At 37.5% G+C, this 26,969-nt stretch overlaps 1 protein-coding gene across 1 annotated transcript in view; it reads left to right on the top strand.

Moving 5' to 3' along the window:
- The window catches only part of UNC13C (unc-13 homolog C), a 685,158-nt gene that overhangs the window by 480,289 nt on the left and 177,900 nt on the right, over positions 1-26,969 (top strand). Inside the window, 1 exon segment of the mRNA NM_001206460.1 lies at positions 5,856-5,941. Coding sequence (NP_001193389.1) covers positions 5,856-5,941 — 86 coding nt within the window.

The raw sequence follows: 26,969 nt of genomic DNA, 5'->3' as shown, positions 1-26,969 counted from the left end.
ATATCAAAATGAATCTGCCACAGGTATACATGTGTTCTCCATCCTGAACCCTCCTCCCTCCTCCCTCCCCATACCCTCCCTTTGGGTCATCCCAGTGCACCAGCCCCAAGCATCCAGTATCGTGCATCGAACCTGGACTGGCAACTCGTTTCATACATGATATTATACATGTTTCAATGCCATTCTCCCAAATCTCCCCATCCTCTCCCTCTCCCACAGAGTCCATAAGACTGTTCTATACATCAGTGTCTCTTTTGCTGTCTCGTACACAGGGTTATTGTTACCATCTTTCTAAATTCCATATATATGCAGTAGTATACTGTATTGGTGTTTTTCTTTCTGGCTTACTTCACTCTGTATAATAGGCTCCAGTTTCATCCACCTCATTAGAACTGATTCAAATGTTTTCTTTTTAATGGCTGAGTAATACTCCATTGTGTATATGTACCACTACTTTCTTATCCATTCATCTGCTGATGGACATCTAGGTTGCTTCCATGTCCTGGCTATTATAAACAGTGCTGCACTGAACAGTGGGGTACACATGTCTCTTTCCCTTCTGGTTTCCTCAGTGTGTATGCCCAGCAGTGGGATTGCTGGATCATAAGGCAGTTCTATTTCCAGTTTTTTAAGGAATCTCCACACTGTTCTCCATAGTGGCTGTACTAGTTTGCATTCCCACCAACAGTGTAAGAGGGTTCCCTTTTCTCCACACCCTCTCCAGCATTTATTGCTTGTAGACGTTTGGATTGCAGCCATGCTGACTGGCGTGAAATGGTACCTCATAGTGGTTTTGATTTGCATTTCTCTGATAATGAGTGATGTTGAACATTTTTTCATGTGTTTGTTAGCCATCTGTATGTCTTCTTTGGAGAAATGTCTATTTAGTTCTTTGGCCCATTTTTTGATTGGGTCATTTATTTTTCTGGAGTTGAGCTGTAGGAGTTGCTTGTATATTTTTGAGATTAGTTGTTTGTCAGTTGCTTCATTTACTATTATTTTCTCCCATTCTGAAGCCTGTCTTTTCACCTTGCTTATAGTTTCCTTTGTTGTGCAGAAGCTTTTAAGTTTAATTAGGTCCCATTTGTTTATTTTTGCTTTTATTTCCAGTATTCTGGGAGGTGGGTCATAGAGGATCCTGCTGTGATGTATGTCAGAGAGTGTTTTGCCTATGTTCTCCTCTAGGAGTTTTATAGTTTCTGGTCTTACGTTTAGATCTTTAATCCATTTTGAGTTTATTTTTGTGTATGGTGTTAGAAAGTGTTCTAGTTTCATTCTTTTACAAGTGGTCGACCAGTTTTTCCAGCACCACTTGTTAAAGAGATTGTCTTTAATCCATTGTATGTTCTTGCCTCCTTTGTCAAAGATATGGTGTCCATATGTGCGTGGATTTATCTCTGGGCTTTCTATTTTGTTCCATTGATCTATATTTCTGTCTTTGCACCAGTACCATACTGTCTTGATGACTTTTTTCCACAACCAGCTCAACCTTCTCAGGCTTTAGCTTCTTTGAGGGACTTATCAAATGCATGTGTGTGTCTGTGTGTGTCTGTGTGTGTGTATACAAACATGATATGTGTGTGTGTGTACACAAACATGATGTGTGTGTGTGTATATATATGTGTGTATATATATATATAAAATGTAATATATATATTTGTTTTTACTGCCATCTCTACACTACATTGTAAACTTCTGAGGGGCAAGGATTGTGTGTTTTATTTAGTACTTAGCCTTCAATTAATAGTGACTTATTAACTAATGTTACTTATTAAATGCTAAACATGTTAACACTCATTTTTATTATATTACCTCTTATTTTACTGTTATAAAATTTTTATATTTTTTTCTAAAATAAGATATTACAAACTTGATTGAAGGTTTATTTGTACATATGCCTCCTTGAATTCAATTCCCTTCTCTACTTGCCCAAACCTAACTATTAGAATGTTTTATCCCCATGAATTTCTTTGTATCTTTATGATAGATTCATGCACATTGTTACATGTATCAGTTTTTTATTCTTCTTTATTGCTTAGTGGATTCAATTTTATGAATCTAGCTCAGTTTATTTATCTATTCACCGACTGAAATAATGACTTTCAACATATATAGTTTTTGTAAAAATATGTTTCATTTCTCTTGGATAAATGCCTGGAGTTGGACTGTTGATAAGTGTATATTTAACTTGATTGGCAAACTGCTTTCCAAAGGGACTGTCATATTTTGCATTCTTAGCAGCATTATATCAGAATTCAAACTTCTCTGTGTCTGTACACTTTCACCAGCCCTTGATATTGTCAGGTGTTGTTTCGTTTTATTTTGAACTGTTTTAGTAGACATGTAGTGATATCATATTATAATTTTAATTTGAAAGTACCTAGTGACTAATTGGAGAAGGCAATGGCAACCCACTCCAGTATTCTTGCCTGGAGAATCCCAGGGATGGGGGAGCCTGGTGGGCTGCCATCTATGGGGTCGCACAGAGTCGGACACAACTGAAGCGACTTAGCAGCAGCAGCAGCACAGTGACTAATTATGTTGAGCATATTTTCATGTGCTTATTTTTCCATCTAATTATATTCTTTGCTCAATCATCATTCAGATCACTTGCCCATTTTTTGTTGGGTAATTTTTTTTCTTATTATTGGGATTTGAAAGTACTTTGTATATTCCAGATATGTCCTTTATCAGATATGTGTTCTGCAGGTCAATTGCCTTTCTTTTCGTTTTGTCAACAGTATCTTTAGAAAAAGCAGGTTTTAATTTTCATAAAGTCCAATATATCAGTATTTTATGGTTTGCACTTTTTGTGCCAAATCTAAGTAACCATTGCCTGATCCTAGATCATAAAATTTTCTGTGTTTTCTTTTAGAAAATCTTTAGGTTTTATATTTAGTTCTCTGATTCATTTTGAGTCTTTTTTTTTTTTTCTTGTATGTTGTGAAGTTTGGGTCGAGGTTTACTTTTTTTTTTTGCATAGGGATATTTAACTACTCTAGCAGACATATTGCAAAGACTACCTTTTCTCCATTGAATTAATATAGCATTTTATTGAAAATTAATTGACCTTGAAGATATAGTATCTTAATTACTATAGTTTCATTGTAAGCTATGAAGATAGGTGATGTAAAACCTTCAGCTATTTTAATAAACACCATTTTTGCTCTTCGATTTCTTTTGCTTTACCATGTAAATTTTAGAATGAACTTGTCAATTTCCACAGAAAAAAATCTGCTAGAATTCTGCGTGAGATTGCATTGAATCTGTAAATCAGCTTGGGAGAATTAATATTCTGACATTAAGTATATCAATTCATGAATGCAATGTATTTCTCCATTTATTTAGGTCTTATTTGATGTTTCTCCTCAGTACTTTGCAGTTTTCTTTATATAAATCTTGTACATATATATTCTTAGATTTATACCTAAGTAATATATTTTGGTGCTGTTGTAAGGAGAAGGCAATGGCACCCCACTCCAGTACTCTTGCCTGGAAAATCCCATGGACGGAGGAGCCTGGTAGGCTGCAGTCCATGGGGTCGCTAAGAGTCGGACACGACTGAGCAACTTCGCTTTCACTTTTTACTTTCATGCATTGGAGAAGGAAATGGCAACCCACTCCAGTGTTCTTGCCTGGAGAATCCCAGGGATGGGGGAGCCTGGTGGGCTGCCGTCTATGGGGTCGCACAGAGTCGGACACGACTGAAGCGACTTAGCAGCATCAGCTATTGTAAATGATACTCTTATTTTCATTTCAATTTTAAATAGTTCATTGCTAGAATATAGAAATACAGTGATTTTTGTATCTGACTTTGTATTCTGTAACCTTGCTGAACTTATTTAGTAACTATTTTTAGTATTTTGAGGATTTAGATTGTTTTCCTCCAAATAGAGTGTTTCTTCCTTTGCTATCTATATACCTCTTTTATTGTTCTTTTTCTTGACTGTGTGCAATCCATAGGAGCTCCAGTACAATGTTCTGTAGGAAGAGAGAGTAAAAACCATTGCCTTGATCCTTTTATTATTGTGATGTTAGCTGTAGGTTTTTTGTAGATTCTTTTTATAAGGTTAAGGAAATTTCCTTTAATTCCTAGTTTTCATAGTTTTTGTTTTTTGTTTTGTTTTTAAGCATGAACAAATGTTGAAGTTTGCCAAATATGTTTTACTCATCTATTGAGATGATAAAGTTTTTCTCTTTAGTCTGTTAATAGGATACATTACATTGATTCATTTTTCAGTGTTGAACCCATGCTGCACTTCTGAGATAAGTTTCTTGGTCATGATGTATTATCCATGTATATATTGCAAGATTGAATTTGTCACTTGTTTTTGAGGATTTGCACATTAATTTTATGAGAGAGAATGTGGTTTAGTTTACTTTTTTGTACAGCATCTTTGTTTTTTGCATCAGACCACCATACACTTAATTAATACATTCTTTTTTCTGGATTCAAAAAAATGAATGTAATAAATTTTCTCATTTTATGAGCTTAATCACTCTAATTATACATTTATAGTTTTGTTGCTGTGTATATATTACATAAAAATTAACATACTACAGATTGTGGGATGTCTATAGCTATCCACAAATGAAACCTTTTGAAATAAATTACTTGTTTAAGGTTATTTTTATATTAATAGAGTAAAATTTATTGTTGAAAACTAATTTTGTGTATATGTAGGTTATATTAATTTTTTGATCATAGGAAGTGTTCTGAGTTTAAGTACTTAATAAATACGCATCTACATTTAAGTTTTAAAGTATCAGTTGAAATTATTAGATAAATTGATAGATGGAAGTTGGAAAGAACATTTGATAAAACATACTTTCCTTTGGTGAAGTAGTGTGTAGGAACCATGGTATTTTCTTTGTTGAGGTTATCCTGAGGTCATATTTATTTCAGTAACTCTTTATATCCCATTCAGGATCATATTTATTTATTTTTTCTTTTTTTGATTTAAACTCAAAGATATAAATGAATGTGAGAGCTGCTTTTGTTACTTTACATATATATGTATGTGTGTGTATGTGTGTGTGTGTATACACACACATCCTTATATATATATACACATACATTATTATGCATTATGTATGTATTATACATTAGATATTAATATTATATATTTATTATGTATGTGTATGTGTATATTTATTATATATGAGTGTATATATGTATATGTAATGTATATGTATTATAGTTTGTTTATATGTATACAGATATATGTGTATGTATTTTAAAATAATATGCATAAAATTTAAAATATATGTACTTGTCAGAACAGTACATACTTTCGTATGTACTAGCAAGGGCCGAGCGTTTATAATGAATGAAATTATTTTCACTGGGCTTACATTACTTTGAGCCTTATCATGAGATTGAAAATACATACAAACAAAATTCATATTCAGCAGCAGTAGGAACATTGTCTTTGGCTTAAGCTTGTTTGATCTAAAAAACACAGCCTGCCTGGTAATTCTGAAATCCTGACTAATGAGGTCTACCATGGACCATTTCACCAGAGAAGTAAAGAATCTTGATGAAATAATTTACTTTAAGCAAATATAGAATAGAAGCTACAGTCCATGTGGTCACAAAAATTTGGACACAACTGAATGACTAAGCACAGCACAGAATGGAAGCATTCAAGTTTGCTTCAAGAAAAATGGCTGTTGTGATAAAGACCACACTCATGTGTAACTTTTTTCCATACCATTGAAATTGAGAAATCTCATAAGTAAAAATATTTATACTATATAATAACGATTGTGATATATATGTAATATAAAGTGTATTCTTTTCTCAGTCACATGTTTTTTCTTTTTGATCTACTAATGTATGTGTTTGGTTTTAGGTTTCCTCAAGAGCTGAACATGGGAAAAATAAGTGCTGAAATTATGTGGACCCTTTTTGCTCAGGATATGAAATATGCACTAGAAGGTAATTACAAATATTTAAACTAATTAGAATATGCATTTTAGTTAAATTTTGATTTTGTGTTCTTGGTTTTAAATGTGAAGAATTGATGCATCAAAACATTGATTGTTGTGATCAGTTTAGTTCTAAAACTTATTTCCACATTGTAGAAAGATAATGATCACAAAGTATTTAAAACTACTGAAGAGATACATATATTTTTAATCAAATGGTTTCAGTTGCAGAATAATAGTGAGTATTCAATTTGTAGAATAAGGTTTAGATGCAGGAATATTTTATGGCATAAATCAGATCACGTCAAGAGGATGGATGAGTGATATTTGTTCAGATATTTGTCTTCATAGACTTAGAAATGGTATCTTAGAATGGGCAGGTTAAAATCTGGCCAAAGCTGGTACAAGGACAATGACAGGACACTTCACCAGAAATTCCACTTTCAATATACACAAATCACAGATGTAAAGCGAGGAAGATACAGCTCTCAGCCGAAAAACTGTAAGTTTCTTTGAGCACCCAACATTGTGTTTAGAGGTGAAGATAGAATGTTTAACCAGCCTGGGGTTCCTGCTCTCTAGGAACTTAAAATCTTGTAGAAAGTTTTCTTTGCACTTATTCAATGTATATTAAGGCCCTAGATGCTAAATATCCAGACTACACTCAGTATGGAAGATACAACAGTGAACAGGCTGGCCATGGTCCCTGCCCTCGACAATATTATGGAGGACAGCTGCAAATATGCAAACGGTCACCATATGGGATAGTCAGGTGTTGGAGAAGACTCTTGAGAGTCCCTTGGACTGCAAGGAGATCCAACCAGTCCATCCTAAAGGAAATCAGTCCTGAATATTCTTTGGAAAATTGGACTGATGCTGAAGCTGGAACTCCTATACTTTGGCTACCTGATGTGAAGAACCAACTCATTTGAAAAGACCCTGATGCTGGGAAGGACTGAAGGCAGGAGGAGAAAGGGACAACAGAGGATGAGATGGTTGGATAGCATCACCAACTCCATGGACATGAGTTTGAGTGAACTCTGGGAGTTTGTGATGGACAGGGAAGCCTGGTGTGCTGGAGTCCATTGAGTTGCAAAGAGTTGGACATAACTGAGCAACTGAACTGAAAGATGATGGGCTATCTAGAGGTGAAACTCTGAAGTCAGACTTGGGACAGGGGGTGAGGCAGGTTTTCTAGAGGAACCTCCTCTGAGGAAGTGTTGTCTTGACAAAGAACTGAAGTTATATGTAGGAGTTCACTTTGGGAAGAGATGAACAGGAAGCATCTCTGTCTCTTTCTGGTCGAGGACAGTGCATTAGCAAGTAGAGTGAGCACAAGGTGTATTTGAGAAGAGAATTTAGCTGATTCTGTGAGCAAGAAGTAGCAAGAAATGAGGCTGGAGGAATTGGCAGGGACCAGCATGCAGTGCCTTTTGGGCCACAGTGAGGAGTTTAACTCTCTGCTAACAGAAATAAGAGCCCATAGAGAACTTCAGGAGGGACGTGTCCTGTTCACACAGGAACTAAGAACAGACATCAGCATGGCAGATGGATTGGTAGAGTGGGTGCTCACTGTGCCACTGTTTTGCTGCTGTTGTTGTTGTTGTTTTTAGTGTTACTAAAATGTAAGCTTGCTACTAGGCCACACAGAGGACACATACAGTACTTTTCCTTATTCAAAAAAGAAGGTACACGATAGATTTTAATACCTGGTTTTCTGGTAAAATCTAATTAAATAAATTAGGGTTTATCCTTAAACTTACACCACAACTTGCTCCAAGATGCAAACTCCTTTTTCTGCAGTGAAGCATTCCTTCTCTATTGTATTAATCAATCCTGCTTTCTCTACCTCTGCCTCCTCTCAAACACATCCTTTTATACCACTCTGTTTTGGTTGTCTCTTTGGGACCCAAAAGGCATCTTAAGCATCTTAAATCAGACAGTAGCCACCAGTCCACTAGACCAGTAAGTTTCTTCAGATAGTATTTACTCCCCTAGTCCTATCCCTGACACATCACCACCCTCCTGATTGCCTATTCAGTTCAGTCCAGTCGCTCAGTCGCGCTGGACTCTTTGCGACTCCATGGACTGCAGCACTTCAATGTAGAATTCTTAATCTCCTCTGTCAAACCCTGCTTCTTTCCCTTGCCTCGTGATTAAAACTACTGGCACCACCATTCATCCAGTTACTTAAATCAAACGCAAAGAATTATCATGGATTCCTTTACTTTCCTCACACACTTAAAGCTCATTCCTGCCTTCAGGCTTTTTTTGCCAGCTGGTCTAATGCCTGAATTTCTCTTCCCACCACTCTTCTCCAGCAGCCCTGTGGGGCTCAATTTAATGGCACTTGCTCAAAATCTAAAGTCACCTCCATGAATAGCCTTATTTTAACCCTCTGCCTAGAAACTAATTATTATCCAATTTAGTTACTTAGGCTTACTTCTTATCTGTCTTCTGTACCACCATGTATATTTTTTTGTCTGTGATTTTTATCAACATATCTGTATTGCCTAGAATGATATCTAGTACATAGAACCTACTTAATCTCTATGTGTTGAGGCAATGAAGACTTTATCAGGTAATGCCAGCTCAGTGGAGTAGTGGGTAGGGGAAACTTCCGTTTGTGATCGTTTTCTGTGTGATGTTGGGTATGTTCTGAGACGGCAACACCTTTGTGTTTCATTGTCCTCACCTACAAAATGAAAAGTTCACACTGAATCAGAGGCTGGGCAGTGGGCGGGGGGGATCCTGCCCACACTTCACAGGAACTTGACTCTTTGGAACTGTTCCACAGTGGCTCTGCCACCAGGGCATGTTTTGTTTGGGCAGGGCCTCTATCTTTGCTTACATAACAACATTAGTGCAACTATTGGATATTTTATTTTACATTACCTTTGCTTTAAAAAAATAAGTAGTAATTTTAGTCAGCAAAGTAAAATATTTATGTTAGGAAAGTAAATCTCAAAAATTCAATGTTTACTTGAAACAACAATGAAATTAGGGATGCTACACACAAAGCACTGTAACTTTGAATGTTTATTGACTAGAGGTTATTCAGTTCAGTTCAGTCGTGTCTGACTCTTTGCAACCCCAAGAATCGCAGCACGCCAGGCCTCCCTGTCCATCACCAACTCCCGGAGTTCACTCAGACTCACGTCCATTGAGTCAGTGATGCCATCCAGCCATCTCATCCTCTGTCATCCCCTTCTCCTCCTGCCCCCAATCCCTCCCAGCATCAGAATCTTTTCCAATGAGTCAACTCTTCGCATGAGGTGGCCAAAGTATTGGAGTTTCAGCTTTAGCATCATTTCTTCCAATGAACACCCAGGACTGATCTCCTTTAGGATGGACTGGTTGGACCTCCTTGCAGTCCAAGGGACTCTCAAGAGTCTTCTCCAACACCACAGTTCAAAAGCAGCAATTCTTTGGCGCTCAGCTTTCTTCACAGTCCAACTCTGACATCCATACATGACCACTGGAGAAACCATAGCCTTGACTAGACGGATAGGTTAATAGTTTGTAATACTGTACAAAAACAGTACTCCAAAATGCTGAGATTGTATTATTGAAAGTCAGATCCAAGGTCAGTGGTAATTGGTAACCCTGTGGCTATCTTAGGTTTTTGGAGACAAGAATCTTTTTCTTAATGTATTTTTTTGTTTGCTTGACTTTCTATTAGCTGCTGTATTGAGATTTAATTCACATCCCATACAGTCCATCTGCTTAAGGTGTCCAGTTCACTATTTTGCACATTCACACATATTCTAAGCAAGTCATGATGAATTGCAGTTCCTGGTTTATGTATTATATCTTCTTCCATACCATATGAGAAGACTTTTGAGTGCAAAGATTGTATTTGTTATCTTTGTATTCACTGGACCTTAATGGAAACTCAGTCTGTGTTAGCTTACTTGAATTTCAGATAAGACAACCCTATAGAAAGAACCTTGGAGACAAGGCTGAATACTTAGGTTCAAATTTAACATTTGTAGTATTGATAGTTGGAGAGAGATCTGAGCCTGGAAAACCTAGTTTCCAAAAGTTTTCTCACTCAAGAGGCTACATCAGCTCTGGCAGTTAATGTATAACCTCTCCAAACGTGAATTTTCCTTTCTAAAAGAGGCAATACGAGTTCCTAGGATAGGGTGAGGTTTATATCATACTTTAAATGTTCTTTGCCAACTGGAAAGTAGTATGCTAATGGGAGGATACCATTATTATTATAATAAGGAATAAAAATTCGTAAAAATCTCAAAATAGTCTTCTTTAGGGGTCATTTAAAACTTCTGGCAAAGTGTTTACAAATCCATGCTTATCCGTTCCCTATCTCTCCCTCCTTTCCTTTCACCATTTCCATCTATAGATAGCTTCTTATTGTGCCCTTTTAAAAAAATGTGACATAAATAATTATTGTTGGAGAAAATGAAGACTAGGACTACCTCACAGAGTAGAGGGCATACACAGAAAAACATTCTTCTGGCAGGCTCTCTCTACATGGTAATGTCTTACTCTCCCTATTTGCCTTATAGAATGTTGTTATAAAATTAATTTACTGTGGACGACTGTTTCAGGCTGTTGACCTAGAAAGATTCCATGTTGTTATATAATTTGAGCTACATAGTTTGTCTAATGATTAAAGCATCTGAGCTCACATTGTAAGTAACCTCGATGAAGTTAGGTCAACAGAGAAGAGTCAGTTAAAATTTATAGACTTCAGGCTTTTTGATGCAGCTTTTTGCTTTACTTCATAAACTCATCAGCCACTACAAAAAGAATAATCTAATTTAAAAATGAAATGAGTTTTCTCCCAACTTTACTCAATCTATATTAGACATCTTATTTTGTTTTCCTATTTGACATTAATCATTTATAAGTTTGATAAGCAGAAATTGATCATTATGGTGATAATTTGCTGAATAAGTCAGAGTAAATTATTTTACAGATTTTTTAAAAGATGTACTTTCTGGGAAAAAAGTCGTGTAGTAAGAAAAAATGGAAGAAATATTTCATCAAATGAAATATTTGATGAAATATTTCATTTTATAATGAAATGAGTGGTTTTGCAGTTCTTTTTTCTAAATAAGTTATTCTAAAGACTCATAATCTTTAGCTTGACTGGTTAAGTTCTAAGATTGCAATAAGTTAGATCTATATGTGAATTTTGTCTCCACTAGTTTCTATTTACTTATTAACTATAATTTTGGATAATTTATCATAGTAAGTCTCAGTTTCCATATTTTAACATTAGGGACAAAAATATCTACCTTATAAAGTTATTTTAAGGAGAAAGGAAGAAAGAGAGAGAGATTTGGGGGTGAGAAGGGGCTATTTCCCCAGTGTATAATAAATATCCAAATATTAGCCATTATCACACTCTTGAGGATTAGAATTTAGTAAACCAAAATTTGCAGATAATTTATAATACCACCAAAATGTCTAGATGCCTAAAAGTGACTGAAAGCTTTAATTGGGAATTCCAGTTGGCAGCTGACATTGTATTTGTCATCTTGGTACGGGTAGAAACTTGGTTGCCTGGCAATTCTTGTATCAGGGCAGTCCAGTTCAGGGCCCTAAAGTGTGCAAACATATGTTGGTGTTTTCAAAGTCTTTATTAAAAGAAACCCTGCTAGTCCCCAAGAGAGAAGCCAGATGGTGGATTGGGTCCACAAACATTCAGGTGGTTTCTAATTAGCAATTCTGTAGAAGAGTGCTTGGGATTCTTTAAGCACTACTTCTCAAGCTGGGATTTGTGGCTGGGCTTTAAACTGGATCCCGAAATTACATCTACATGTAAGGGTGAGTGGGTGGGATGGGAGAGGGGTGTCTAAGTCATTTATCAATTTCTCAGATGAATCTTTGAATAGAAAGCTAATTATAAAAGTCATTGAAAATAAATTAGTTAAAAATGACTGTTTTACTTAATTAACTTAGGCAGAGATAGAATTAATTATGACATACAAAATACAATCATCTTTCACCTGGCCTTAGTAAAGTTTCCCAGTTCAGAGCTCCTCAAACTTTAATCTGTACACTAGTCCCTGAGATGGAGAAGGCAATGGCACCCCACTCCAGTACTCTTGCCTGGAAAATCCCATGGATGGAGGAGCCTGGTGGGCTGCAGTGCATGGGGTCGTTAAGAGTCGGACACAACTGAGCAACTTCCTTTTCACTTTTCACTTTCATGCATTGGAGAAGGAAATGGCAACCCACTCCAGTGTTCTTGCCTGGAGAATCCCAGGGACAGGGGAGCCTGGTGGGCTGCCGCCTATGGGGTCGCACAGAGTCAGACACGACTGAAGCGACTTAGCAGCACCAGCAGTCCCTGAGAATCCTGTTAAAATGAAAGTTCTGATTAAGTAGACCTTTTGGGGGCAGAGTGGTGGTTGTCTCCATTTCCAACAAAATCTGGGATGATACCCAGGCATCTGGTTAGTGTACCTCTCAACTAGTAGCAGCAAGGCTTCAACACTGGGCGGTGGGGGGATGATGGTGGTATTAGTTCTGGACATCCATCTTTTTATCACCAATTTTTCCTGCCTGCTGTTCGTTATCATTTTGGTCCTCACCAATGGGTGAAGATTATCAGACTGCCTTTGTAATTTTTCTCTGTCTCATCATCTTAATAAGTACAACTGTGCTGTAAACTTTGCTTTAACCGTTTCCATGTACTGGCTTCTCTTGATGTGTGAATTTGAGTATTTGCATATTGAATATCTTTAGAATGTCTTACTCTCTTATTTTGGGGGGCCTTCACTCAAAAAAGTATACTTTTTTATTGCCCTTCACCCCAATACAGTTCCCAGCCCACCTTGTACATTGAAGAACATTGCCCTTGTCCTTGTCGGCACAGAACAATGAGAACACAAAGTTGTAGCCACATCTCTCCTGGCCTCACTGGCCTTGGTTCTACCGAGAGAACTGATCTGTTGGCCCCTGAATTTCTGTAGCTCCCTTAAAATATTCTTGTCCTTAACATCTTTCTGGTTTACCTCAGACCTAGTCTACCTCAAACTATTATTTCATACTTGTCATCTTTCTTGTCTTCCTTTCAGCAATTTTCTTCTAATTTTCAAGTTTACTCTCACAAATCACTGGTTGTCAATTTATCTTGATCTTCATTTTTTTGGTGGAAAAGATTAGCTTCTGACTAATTTCCACAGTCAGTAAAATTTCCCTGAAAAAAAAAAAACCCGATAGCTTTTATCTCCTCTTTCCTACTCTTAAGCTCCTTTAATGGTATTGGAATGACAAAGATTAAAGCAATGCCTCTGTATTCTTCAAAGACTCTGGTTGGAGCCGAGATTGGTAGCACTTTGTAAAGGCTCTTCCAGGTCTCTTTTTATTACCATAGTAGATCTCAACCTGTTTGATGTCCTTTGCTGTTGCAACACTCCTCATAGGTACAGAAATTGCCATAAATATCAGAGATGTTGATGTTGCTCAACTAAGAAGAGATGACAGGTGGCTTTCCCTCTCCTATTGAGACTCTTCACTATTACTTTTGCCCAGAAACAGACAACTGTTGAATGACTCAAAGAAGTAGCACAATATTTATTGATAAAGTATTAGCTTTTAATGGATAATGTCTTAAACCTGAATAAATTATATCCTATATTTCATGAGACTAATAAGTTATTTTCCTGTACTGAAAACTGTTTTGTTCAGATTAGGTAATTTGGCAATAGCTATAGTTCAACACTACTTTAGGATACTTCTACATTCCTTATGTTATTAAATAGCTTTATAAACGGTACTGGTTGCAAAGAGTTGGACACAACTAAGCAACGGAACTGAAACAGTACAATTGCTTCAGCTGAAAATTCAGTTCAGTTCAGTTGCTCAGTGATGTCATGCAACCCCATGGACTGCAGCATGCAAGGCTTCTCTGTCCATTACCAACTCCTGGAGCTTGCTCAAACTCATGTTCATCTAGTCGGTGATGGCATCCAACCATCTCATCTCCGGTCATCCCCTTCTTCTCCTGCGTTCAGTCCTTCCCAGCATTAGGGTCTTTTCCAGTGATTCAGCTCTTCACATCAGGTAACCAAAGTATTGAAGCTTCAGTTTCAACATCAGTTCTTCCAATGAATATTCAGGAATGATTTTCTTTAGGATTGACTAGTGAAAACTAGGACGTCATAGTTGACCTCTTCTCTGAATCCTATTAGCAAATTTATAATAAAAGCTCTATATAAGAGTGTCTTTTAAAATTTTTCTGAGACTCTTACTTCTGTTCTTGTTCAGATACATTATCTCCCTGCTCCCACTTTCATGGTTATGATTCTTCCTTTGTAGATGCCTCCCAGACCACTGGAAAAGGTGCAAATTTCTTAGCATGGCTTATGCCCATTCCCTTCTCTCCTTTCTGTACCTGATTTCAGCCCTCATGCTTAATACTTTCCTCTATACACATACTGTATGCTCTAGCTATATGCAACTATTTAAAATTTCCCTGAAATCCTTCTATGTTTCTGCTTTAGGACATGTGCATGATGCGCACCGCCCCCCGCCATCCCCCGACCCCATCCCTTTTCAGGCTTGTTCTTACTTGCCATTCCCAGCAAAGACTCATGCATTCTTAAAAGTCCAAATCAAACATTACTTCTGTCAAGTTTTCCCTGAGATTATTGGGGATAAGTACTCCTTAGTTATTTTCCCATTATACTTCCTACTTTACCATCTATCCTTATATTATATATTACAAATACTTCACCCACCATGCCCTGAGCTTTTATTTGTCTTTGTGTGACTCTCCCTATTCTCCTTCGCATTCACTGACCCTTAATAAAAATGTTATGAATCAATGAATGCAGGCAGGAATATAAGCCTATGGCTATAAACAGACAAAAGCAAAGATATAGGTTCCATTCCCAAACTCTAATTTCCAGTCACAATTCAGCACAATCATACAACCTGATATAATCACTCATATAAAGGAGAAATATTTTCTAAGTATATTGTTGTTCAGTCGCTCAGTCGTGTCTGACTCATTGCGACCCCATGGACTGCAGCATGCCAGGCCCCCCTGTCCTTCACCCTCTCCCAGAGCTTACTTACACTCATGTCCATTGAGTCGGTTATGCCATCCAACCATCTCGTCCTCTGTTGTCCCCTTCTCTTCCTGCCTCCAATCTTTCTCAGCACCAGGGTCTTTTCCAATGAGTTGGCTCTTTGCATCAGGTGGCTAGAGTATTGGAGCTTCAAGCTTCAACATCAGTCCTTCCAATGAATATTCAGGATTGATTTCCTTTAGGATTAACTGGTTTGATCTCCTTGCAGTCCAAGGGACGCTCAAGAGTCTTCTCCATCATCACAGTTCAAAAGCATCAATTCTTTGGTGCTCAGCATTCTTTATGGTCCAACTCTTAAATCCACACTGGACTACTGGAAACACCATAGCTTTGACTATATGGATCTTTGTCAACAAAGTAATGTCTCTGCTTTTTAATATGCTGTCTAGGTTTGTCATAGCTTTTCTTCCAAGGTCCTAGCTTTTCTTCTAAGGACCTTTAAATTTCATGGCTGCAGTCACCATCTGCAATGATTTTGGAGCCCAAGAAAATATAGTCTGTGACTGTTTTCATTTTTTCCATCTAAGTATGTAGTCCCAATAATTATTTCCCCCACAGTTCTGGAAAGGTTTAGTACTTACACATGTGGAAAAAATCCTAAATCCCTTTCATTTACCCACACAAACTCTGTGTGTGTGTGTGTGTGTGTGTGTGTGTGTGTGTGTGTGTGTGTGTTGCTCATGCCTTTGTGTGTTGTAAGAGAAGTCAGGATTACAATGAAGTGCAGCTTTGCTTCCCTGACAAATTATGAAATACCTCTTCAATCACACTCTGTTTATCAGTCCCCACGTGGTTTTCTACAACCCACTAATTTGTTTTGACATATCTTCACACAGAATTTCAAGTCTAGATTACTAGACAACAAATGAAAACAAAAACAAATAGTTACCAATTCTCAGTGCTCATTATTGCAAAAAGATCAATTCTATTCATTCAAATTATGCTTCACATGAGTCGCACCATGAACTGAAATATTTCTGGATGGATGTATCAACTTAGATGTGGCAGTTTATTTGGGAGAGTCTATTATATTATATTATAGTATATTACATTACATTACATTTGCCCCACACCCCCCAAAAAAAATTTTTAAAAAAGGGAAAAAAATGTATTTGCTGGTATGTTTTAAGTTTTCCTGATTCCCTTGGCCAGTAGTTCTCAAAGTGTGGGTCCCAGACCAGCAAGCATCAGTGTCATCTGGGAAAAATGTGAGAAATGAAAATTCATGGATCCGCCCAGCACCTGTTGTTTCAGATTGAAGCCCAGCAATCTGTTTTTTGTTTTAATAAGATCTCCAAGTGATTCCGATGCATGCTAAAGTTTAAGAACTTTTAATCCAGGAAATGCATAATCAACATGGCACCTTCTTCCATTGATGACCTGAACACACAATGATATTTTTAATTATAGTTGATTTACAATGTTGTATTAGTTTCAGGTATACAGCAAAGTGATTCAGTTACTTTGAATACATATATGTGTGTGTATTCAGATTCTTTTCCATTATAAGTTATTACTAGTTACTGAATATAGCTCTTGTGCTATACAATGTAGGTCCTTTTATTTATCTGTTTTATATATAGTAGTGTGTATCTGCTAATCCCAATCTATTCGGTTTTCCCTTTGGTAACCATAGGTTTGCTTTCTATGTCTGTGAGTCTATTTCTATCTTGTAAATATGCTTATTTATATATTTTTTGATTCTGCATGTAAGTGATTTTGTATGATATTTGTCTTTGACTTACCTCACTAAGTATGATAATTTCTTAGATATGTAATATTATCTATACCCATTTGTCTGTTGATGAGCATTTAGGTTGCTTCCATGTCTTGGCTATTGAGTTATATAATACTGCTATGAACACTGGAGTATGTGTATCTTTTCAAATTAAAGTTTTTGTCTTTTCTGGATATATGTCCAGGAGTAGGATTGGTGGATTATATGGCAACTCTATTTTTAGATTTTTTGAAGGAACCTCAATACTGTTTTCTGTAGTGGCTGCGCCAATTGACATCCCCGCCAAAGTGTAGAAAGACTCCCTTTTCTCCACCTCTCTCCAGTACTTGCTATTTGTAGACTTTTTTTGATGGCCATTCTGACTGATGAATGCACAGTGATTTTTGAAGATACTTAAGTAACTCAGAAGAATGTGCCTTATAATGAAAAGATAAAATGGAGAACTAGTATGGTTGCATCAACTATATAACAACAAATTAGGAAAGAAAAACAAGTTCAAGGAGCAGATTGATTTGTTAATATCATTTTTTTTTTACGTTTTTAAGTAAAGAGAAAGAAAAGACTTAAAATAATAAATTTTAAAAGAAGAGAATTTAATAGTAATTTTCAAGAAAATGAAGGGACAAAGGGAATGGACTGGGCCTAATTCATTAGCTTGAAACTCAGTGGGAATTACATGACAAGAAAGATATTGATGACTCAGCAGTGTAGGCATACAGTTCTTAGGTTAACCTAAGAGAAGTCCATGGCGTATTCAGTAACATAGAGGAAGTGAACCTCCATTACAAAAGAATGAAAAAGTCGCTTATTATGTTTAGTGCCCTAATAAAAAGAAAACCAGAAACATATACACCATTTATGTCAAGTCATTTTTCATTTTTTTGCCTTGGAGTCAAATTTCAACAGGGGCAAATAAATTTCCTATTGTGTTACATCTTTCTTAAATAGAGAAAAACTCAATGTATTTTGAAACATTTAATGTTTTTTTGGTACCATAATCCTGCAAAAGCCAAATGTAGAAAGTGGAGAACTATTAATAGCTTTACCATTTGTTTATGTTTTATTGTTCTTATCAGGGTGACTTTAACTGGGGATTTTGGTAAAGCTTTGCATAACAAAATTTCCCACATTTAACTATCCAGCATGCTTCATATATATTTTACAGAATTTTTTAATTAAGTAGAATGACCTTACCAGTGACAGTCTCAATTATGTGAAATTCTGAGCTCTCTGGGGAAAGGGACCATGTTGACAGTATTCAGTCCTCAGCACATATCTGGCTCATTAGTCATTCAGTGAAAATCCAAAGTGCATGAAAACAGTGTGCGTATGAATATGTGTGTAGGTTAACTATATAATTCAAAGTGATTTTCATCCGTGTTAGTGCCAGGGACTGCACACTGGTAAAACTTTCTGTATGTTTCCAGTGCGTTCTGTATTAAAGTGCATTATTCATTACTTGAATTGTCCATATTGATATTTGGACAACAGCATGGTAAAGCTTCAGTTCATCAAGATCTCTTTCATCATGTAAGCCTTTGAGATTCAACCCTTAGCCAAAGGCTTTCCAACATATGACAGTTTATTTCACATTAGCAAGCACAGCACACAAAGCATATGGTAAAACTCTACTTCTATGAGATAGAGTCAAATTTTATCCATCAAACAGATTTCACAGGCTGGTAATACAAATCAGCTATCAAGCTATTCTCTAAGGTCTAAAACCTTTAGCTGCCATCCCCAGTGGAATTTAATGGGTAAATAGAAATCATTGAGAATAAATGTTAAAAAAAAAAACAGGGCAAGATCCAGGTAGACAGATGTATTATAGCTCCACCTTCCTCCACTTGTCTTATTCTTTCCTCTTACTCCCCACCTGTCTTGACCCAATCTTTATTATCCTCTCAAACATCTGGTACACTCATAACTTTCCAGCAGATTGAATATACTAAGGTGTTTGGGACATCTTACTTATCCCTTCCAAAAAACTGAAATCAGAATAAGGAAGTAAAAGAATTAAAATTTAAAACTGGGAGAGGTAGGGTTGGCAAAATAAATGCTTACTCTGCTGAGCTGGAAGTGGGTACAAACAACAGGAAATAAAATGGAAACTAGACATGAAGCTTACCTGACCCTGCTTTTCACCTTCCAAATATGTTATTTCTCAGATACTTAGGGGTTTCTTGCCTCCTTTCATCTTTACTTCGAAGGAAAGCATCAGTGTTCATTCAAATGACCTAAACTGGGGCACCCTGTGCCCTGCTCACACTTAAAATAGATGTATTTTGCAGTTTCTTCCTCTCTGGAAGCTCCCCCACACCCCGATCATTAGGCTGAAATTACTTGTTTTATATTTCTGGAGTAGACAGAGAGGGTAATCTATGTGGGTAATTAATCCAAAACATGTCTAAACTGTTTGGCCTCTAAATAACAGGAAAGAAAAAATAGGTATTCAGGAGTGTTTATAATGCTATTATTAATCTCACCCTGTAATCATCTACTAACTAGTCTTATAGCTGATTTCAGTAAAAATTACTTAAAATATGTTGATCTGAGTACTGTATTGTGTTCATTAGATAGTTGTTCAGTTCAGACGCACAGTCATGTCTGACTCTTTGCTACCCCATGAACTGCAACATGCCAGGCTTCCCTGTCCATCACCAACTCCTGGAGCTTACTCAAACTCATGTCCATCAAGTCGGTAATGCCATCCAACCATCTCATCCTCTCTTGTCCCCTTCTCTTCCCGCCTTCAATTTTTCCAAGCATCAGGGTCTTTTAATATGAGTCAGATCTTTGGATCAGGTGTCCAAAGTATTGGAGTTTCAGCTTCAGCATCAGTCCTTCCAATGAATATTCTCAACTTTTTTCCTTTAGGATGGACTGGGTGGATCTGCTTGCAGTCCAAGGGACTCTCAAGAGTCTTCTCCAACACCACAGTTCAAACCCATTCATTCTTCGGCTGGAAGTTAGACTTTGTCCCTTCTGCAATATCTTATTGCTCACGCAGTTTAGCTATATTCAGTGTAGGAGGGGATGTACAAGGCCATGAACTCCAGGAGGTAAGGGTCACTGGTGCCATTTTGAAGGCTGGCTTACTCACAGAGTTAGTATTTGCCTCTCTGATAATTTATTTATAATATTAGATTTTTTTTACATTAGGACAGGCTTTTATTGTATTGATTTTTAAACAAAAGTTACAATCAATGGGGATAAAACCAACTTCTTCCTTTTACTGCTTTCCTTAAGCCCCTATCCCTACCACAAGAAAGAAGGTCAGCATGAACCACTTCTTGAGGTTTTTTGAAGACAAATTCATTTCCAAGATGCTAAGGCTCATGTTAGCTCTCTCTAGTTACCAAGCTAAGCTCCTTAGGGGAGGGAAGTCTGCTTCCTTGAGATGAAATTAACCCCACACTCACCAAGGCAGGCACTCATCTATCTCTTGCTCTCTTTTCATTACAGAGCAGTGATTTTCATCCCTGGCTGTAATTAGAATCACCTGGACTAGATTCTAGAATTGAAAAAAAAAAAAAAAAAAAACACCCCAGGTTTATAATCGTATTTAGCAATCATCTATTTAGCACTTACTAGGCCCTTCTTTCAGAGAAGGCAATGGCACCCCGCTCCAGTACTCTTGCCTGGAAAATCCCATGGACGGAGGAGCCTGGAAGGCTGCAGTCCATGGGGTCACTAGGAGTCAGACACGACTGAGCGACTTCACTTTCACTTTTCTCTTTCATGCATTGGAGAAGGAAATGGCAACCCACTCCAGTGTTCTTGCCTGGAGAATCCCAGAGACAGGGGAGCATGGTGGGCTGCCGTCTATGGGGTCGCACAGAGTTGGAAACAACTGAAGCGACTTAGCAGCAGCAGCAGCAGCAGGCTCTTCTTTAAAAATTATGCAAATATTAACTTATTTGAACTTCATAACAAGCCCATAAGGAAAGTGCTATTACTTTAGCTCCATTTTATACGTGAAGAAATTGAGGCACAGAGAGGTTAATTATTTTGCCCAAAGTCACACAGCAATTGAATAGAGGAACCAAAACTTCAGGGAGTTTAATATATATCCAGGATTGAATGCCACTACTCTCAACTAAGTTTTTTAAGGCTTTTGAGTATCTGATGAAATATGCCCGCTCCATTATCAGAAATATGCCCATAACATATACACATGGGCATATATGTAAAATATGTGTTTTCACATATATGTTAAATATTTTTAACATATATGTGAAAAATGCACATATATCCTTTCAGGGGTATGTATGTAAATCCCCCACAGTAGTTTTGGTTAGACTTTTCCCAGGGGCCCAAGAACCCCAGATTAAGAACCTTTTCTTGTTAGAGCACCTGTTTTCCGTGGACCAGTATGACCTGGCAAGTGCTTAGAACTGCAAATCCTTAGGCCCAAACCCTAAACCTACTGAATAAGAAATTCTGAGCATAAGGTTCAGCATTCCCTATTTTAATAAGACTTCCAAATGAATCTCATGTGTGCTAAAGTGTGAGAAAACACTGTTCGAGAAGGCTGGTGTGTGAAAGCAAATGATTAATCAATGACCCTAGCTTCATGGTTCTGTAAAGACATCTTACTGTTTTTTCTTCACGATTAGGCAGATAGAAATTTTCCTCTGTTAAAACTTGATTTCTTTGGTAACAGTGATCACCAAAGGAAAGTCCACTACTGGTATTCATAAAGTACATGCAGTGCCTAGGTGCTCGGTCATGTCCAACTCTCTGCAACCCCACAGACTCTAACCCACCAGGCTCCTCTGTACTTGGGATTTTTGCAGCAAGAATACTGGAGTAGGCTGCTATTAAAAGTGTCCATTAATAATTATACAAATAAATATATAATTATAAAATTGAATCAGGAGCATGGATGAAAAGTATATCTGTTAGATCTCAAATATATGTGTTAAAAATGAACCTCTAGAATTAAAAACCCCCCACCTAAATTCTATTCATGTCTTGGCCGTTGTCATTCTTAAACCTTTTGGTGGCATTTTGGGGAGCTCCAAAGAGCTACAGTCCTTTAGGTCTCAGCACAGAAAGAATTCAATGAGAATAAAAGTGATAGATAAGAAGTGATTTATTAGAACAATACATACTGGCTTTACAAGCAACAGGGGAGAGGGTGCTGAGTCCTTAGAACTTAGTAGACTGTGGTTTTATATTCAAAGGAAAACTGGGGAGAGGAAAAGACCACCCTCTTCCTTATTCTTGAATTTACGTCATCATCAGCTTCTCCTGCAGGTAGGGCAGGGGAGTTTTGTTTTCCATATACGGTCAAGCTGGGACTGTCACGGCACTACAGAAAAATTATTTCAGACCTAGTACAATGAGGGTCTTTACTTCGTACTCTATATATCTTTTCATAAATTATTTTTTATTTTTTCAGAGAACATCTCCTCTGTGTGTGTGTGTGTGGCCCAGTTGTGTCTGACTCTTTGCAACCCCATGGACTGTAGCCCAGCAGGCTCTTCTGTCCATGGAATTTTTCAGGCAAGAGTACTGGAGTGGATAGCCATTCCCTTCTCCAGGATATCTTCCCAACCCAGAGATCGAACCGTAGTCTCCTGCATTGCAGGCAGATTCTTTATCATCTGAACCACAACGGAAGCCTGAGAGCATCTCCTACAGGTCATTAACTTATTGAGCTCACTGGGCAGGATGTGGGTCTCATGCCATCCTTGTTTTACTGTTTTGGGGCCTGTCTCATGCTTCTGAGGCATGGCTTTGTTGCTAACCAGGCCTGCTTTCTTGAGTAATCATTAACTTTCAGGGGTCTCTCATAATTTTTTCTGTACTTACAATTCTGTAGTGGGATTAATTATTTAATTACCTACTTTGTCCCTTTACTCTGTTGGACTTCCCTGGTGGCTCAGACAGTAAAAAATCCGCCTGCAATGAGGGAGACCTGGGTTTGATCCCTGGGTTGGAAAGATCCCCTGGAGGAGGGCATGACTACGCACTCCAGTATTCTTGCCTAGAGAATCCCCAGGGACACAGGAGCCTGGCAGGCTCAGTCAATGGGATTGTAAAAATTTGGACACGACTGAGTGACAAAGCACAGCACATCGATTCCAGCAAAAGATGCCGTCATTTGTATAGTGTTTAGACTTTCTTATTTTTTCACTCCACCACCATGTACAGACATACAACACCCAGATATCCATAAGCAAATGATACTTCTTCTACTTCCAAAACATGTCTAGCTATGTATACTTCTTTCCATCTCCACTACCTCCAATTAGTTCTAGCTACAAACCTCCTTTGCTTTGACAGCTGCAATAACCCCTAAACATTTTGCACATTTTCACTCATGCTTTCCATTGTGCTCATAGCATCCAGACTGACCCATCACAGTTAGATTAGATCTGGACATTCTCTGGCATATAAAGCTGCCCAAATCTTTCCCTTTCAATAGACCGAAACCCTTTTTCTTAAACTGTGGCTTATGTCACACTGTGTAGTTCGACTCTGTTCACCCCCAACATCTCTTTCTCTTTTCCTCTCATTTACTGGTAAGCATGCTGTCCTCACACTTATTCTTCAGCTGGGCCAGATTTTCTTCTTTAGCAGAGCACTCACATTGGCTCTTCCTTTCACTTGTAAAGCTCCTCCCTGCTCTCAGTATCTCGAGATCTTTCCCTCTCTGCATGCCTCAGTTCACATTTCATTCCTCTTCATGACCTGCCCTGACCATCCCATCCCCCACTCCACTCCCTCAAAATCCACTCCCCTTTTTCCTTTAAACACTTATTGTATCAATCATTTTATTTAACCTATTTATTTGTTCATTTCATACTAATTTTTTCTCTTTCTCTTATGGAACTTTTTGTGTTTGGGTCATAATCCAAAGTAAGAACTACATTTTTACAATAACACAGTAGATACACACACAGAGATACACACATACAACCAGAACAAAAGTTTCATGGTCCATGGGGTCTTGACAAGGATAGAGGTAATGCAAACTCTCAAAATTTATTTCTTATTCTATTTTTTCAGTTTCATATGTATATACATATATGTATATAATAAAATCATATAATACATATAGTTTATTTATAATACTCTACATTGACTTCATGACCCATTGATGACTTGAGCCAGCAGTTTAAAAACACTGTTCTTAAACTTAAAAACAAGCATTATGGATTTAGATACCTTATACTTCCATTTGTAAATGAATCCTCACTCCTAGAACATGGTAGGTATTCAGAATCTTTGAATCATTTAAAATACACTGCAGTAAGACTTAAATTCCACAAAAGATCATCTGGACTTATTTCCATATTCATGAATTTTCAAATACCAATAGAGCATAGACATAATTTCTCCAGTAATAATTGGGAATTTGACGCAATTTTGGTCTTGGTTTGGGGTGCCTAGCTCTTTATTTTTAAATATCTATAATGAGAATGTTATATTTAAGCACACTTTGTTTCTCCTAAAACTAATTAAGATATCAGTGGTCAATTACCATATCCCTTGGGCAAGGTATTTTTGGAGCACTTGAATGTGAAGTCTGTAGTAGGTCATAATTGCCAGGAGGAAAATGTAGTCAAGAGTTCAGTCAAGAAAATAAGGTGGACATTTCCTGAAAACAAAGAAGTGTGTTTGCATGTGTCAATAACATAGTAAGCTATCATTTGTATGAAAAGTATGTATTTAACTCTTGATTCCCAACCCCCACCCCCCACCCCCCACCAGCGTTGTTTTCCTGCTGTTAATATTCAACCACACCTCACCTGGAAAAAGATAAGGAACAAGAAGACATGATGAAGCCTCAAGTAGACTTTTCTTCCCTTTTAGCAGTTTTTGTTAAAAAAAAAAAAAAATCAGAGAAATAACAAATTGAAGGTTAATTGTTAAAATTAGTTTAGAAAAAGTCAATTTAAACAGGAAATATAAATATTTAAATATCTTGGCCATAAGATTCTAATTTCTGCCTTGCGGCCCTGGTGGATATTAAAGAAGACAAGACTATTTAGCAATACATGGACATTATCTAAACTACTTTTACTTGTAGAACTTGTAAAATTTAATATCCTCATTAAATCAAATCAAATCAATCACAAGTGCAGCAGTGCATGCAGATGTACAGATCCAGCCACAGAATACAAATATCTATAACTTCTGAGGTAATATTTTGATCACAAATCCTTGTCTTTATTTGGAGATTCCCAAAGCCCAGCCAGTGAAAATGTTTTGGCAACAAACCTGGGGAGGTCATGGCATTTGGTATAAAATCAGTTTCCAAAACCTTTCTCCTGATAAGGAGCCCAGGAAACCATGCTTTTGCCATGTATTTTATTTGGAGACCTTCCAGGGGAAGCTCTGAACGAGTGATCACCTGTTGGTTTTCTTGGGATGATTGCTAGTCACAGACCACTTTGCCTGGTTATAATTTGAGAAGGGGAAAGGCCCTGTGTGAAGTCCCTTTGTCATTTAGAGCAGAGCTTGAAAGCATAATAGACAAGATGCACATATTTTTCACTCTATGAAGAAACTACCTGTGGGTGGCTTGTGGTGGTGTAATGTCAGACTTACATCAACCCCGTAACAGCAGACTATTCAAGATGGAAAAGAGCTGAAATAAGGGACAAGAGGAGAGCAATTCTAGAAGCTTAGTGGGAGAGGAAGACAGGGATTATACCTATTGACAGTCTGATGCTAGAACAGAGCAGGTTGGAACATGGGGATGCTTTGGAGAGAGAACAGAGATGTGTCATGTAGAAGGTGAGCCCACTGGGCTGTGCATTGTTTTGGGAAACCCCTCCTGCATCTCCCCACGAGACTTCAGTGCACTGTGCATTGCTTGTCGTTGGAGTGTTACAAAAGGCTAATCCTGACTTCCAAATAGGTCCAAATAGAGCTGAGGCTGACAAGCTACACAAACGATATGTACTACATAGGAAGCTCCAGCCATTTCTCTCACAGTAGGAACAACTTTAGCTTTAAGAGATTATCAATGGAATTATTTTAATATACTTTAAAATAAATACTAATTATTATAATCTTTTACTATTAATATAAGATTTTAAATAATAGCTTCTTCTTTTAAAAGAGTGAAGTCACTTGTCTAGAAACTTTAGTACCATCACTATGATAAAAAAAAAATCTTCACATATCATACCTCAAAAGTCCCTGTGTAGATAGAAGAGTACCACAGCATCATTGCCAAGAGCCACTGCTCTGGCTTAGAAAAATACAAAGGCAGAAAGGAAAATGAAGGATGAAGCCAAAGTGATAGGGTGGAGGTGTTTGTGAAAATTCTTTAGAAGCATAGAGAGGGAACCAGTGATAAGTCACATGCAAGCAGGAGAGCTCCAAACATGGGAGAATCACCACACAAGTATAAGGCTAAAGAAGCACTATCCAGAGAAGCTGGAGGAGGAGGAGGACACTGACCTCTGGGCCATGAACCCCAGCCCACGCCAAGCACTTGCTTTGGCCCCTCTTACTCTAGTGTTGCTCCTTTCTGGGACAAAGGTGCTAATGCTGGGAGGGAGGCTAGCACACTTACAAGGAACAGAACCGGCTTGAACCTAAACCTCAGGGCTTCTGCTCCAGCACCTCAGGACCACCCCTGTAGCCCTGATAGGGTAGTGTGGGCCACTGGGCATAGAAGAGGCCCTGCCTCACATCTGACTGTAGCTCAACCCCACCTCCCACCAAGGTGATAGCTTGGTAGAAAGATGTAGCATTCATCCATGTCTAATCCAGCTCTCCCATCAGAACCACAGGGCATACACAGACAGCATAGGAACACTCCTACACAAGGACACTCCTTCAGGACTGGAATAGGTAATTGCTTAACCTAATTTCACAGAGACAGAGAAAGTTAGGGAGAAAATGGGAAGATAGAGAAATCTGTTTTAAATGAAAGAACAAGAAAAGCAACAAAACGAAAAAAAAAATGAAAGAGATTAATAAATTATCAGATAAAGGGTTTCAAAACAATAGTAATAATAATGCTAACTGAACTAGGGAAAAGAGTAGATGAACACTGTGATAATTTTACCAGAGAACTAGTGATTCTTACCAAAGAACCACCCGACCATACAGTACAATACCTGAAATGAAAAACACACTAGAAGGGATAAAGAACAGACTAGGTAATACGGAAGAATGCATAAGTGATCTGAAAGATAGGATAATGGAAATCACTCAGTCAGAACAGCGAAAGGAAAACAAATTATAAAATAAAA

This window comes from Bos taurus, chromosome 10 (assembly GCF_002263795.3).
Source record: "Bos taurus isolate L1 Dominette 01449 registration number 42190680 breed Hereford chromosome 10, ARS-UCD2.0, whole genome shotgun sequence".
Classification (NCBI taxonomy): Eukaryota; Metazoa; Chordata; class Mammalia; order Artiodactyla; family Bovidae; genus Bos; species Bos taurus.
This window is presented reverse-complemented; position numbering and strand designations above follow the sequence as displayed.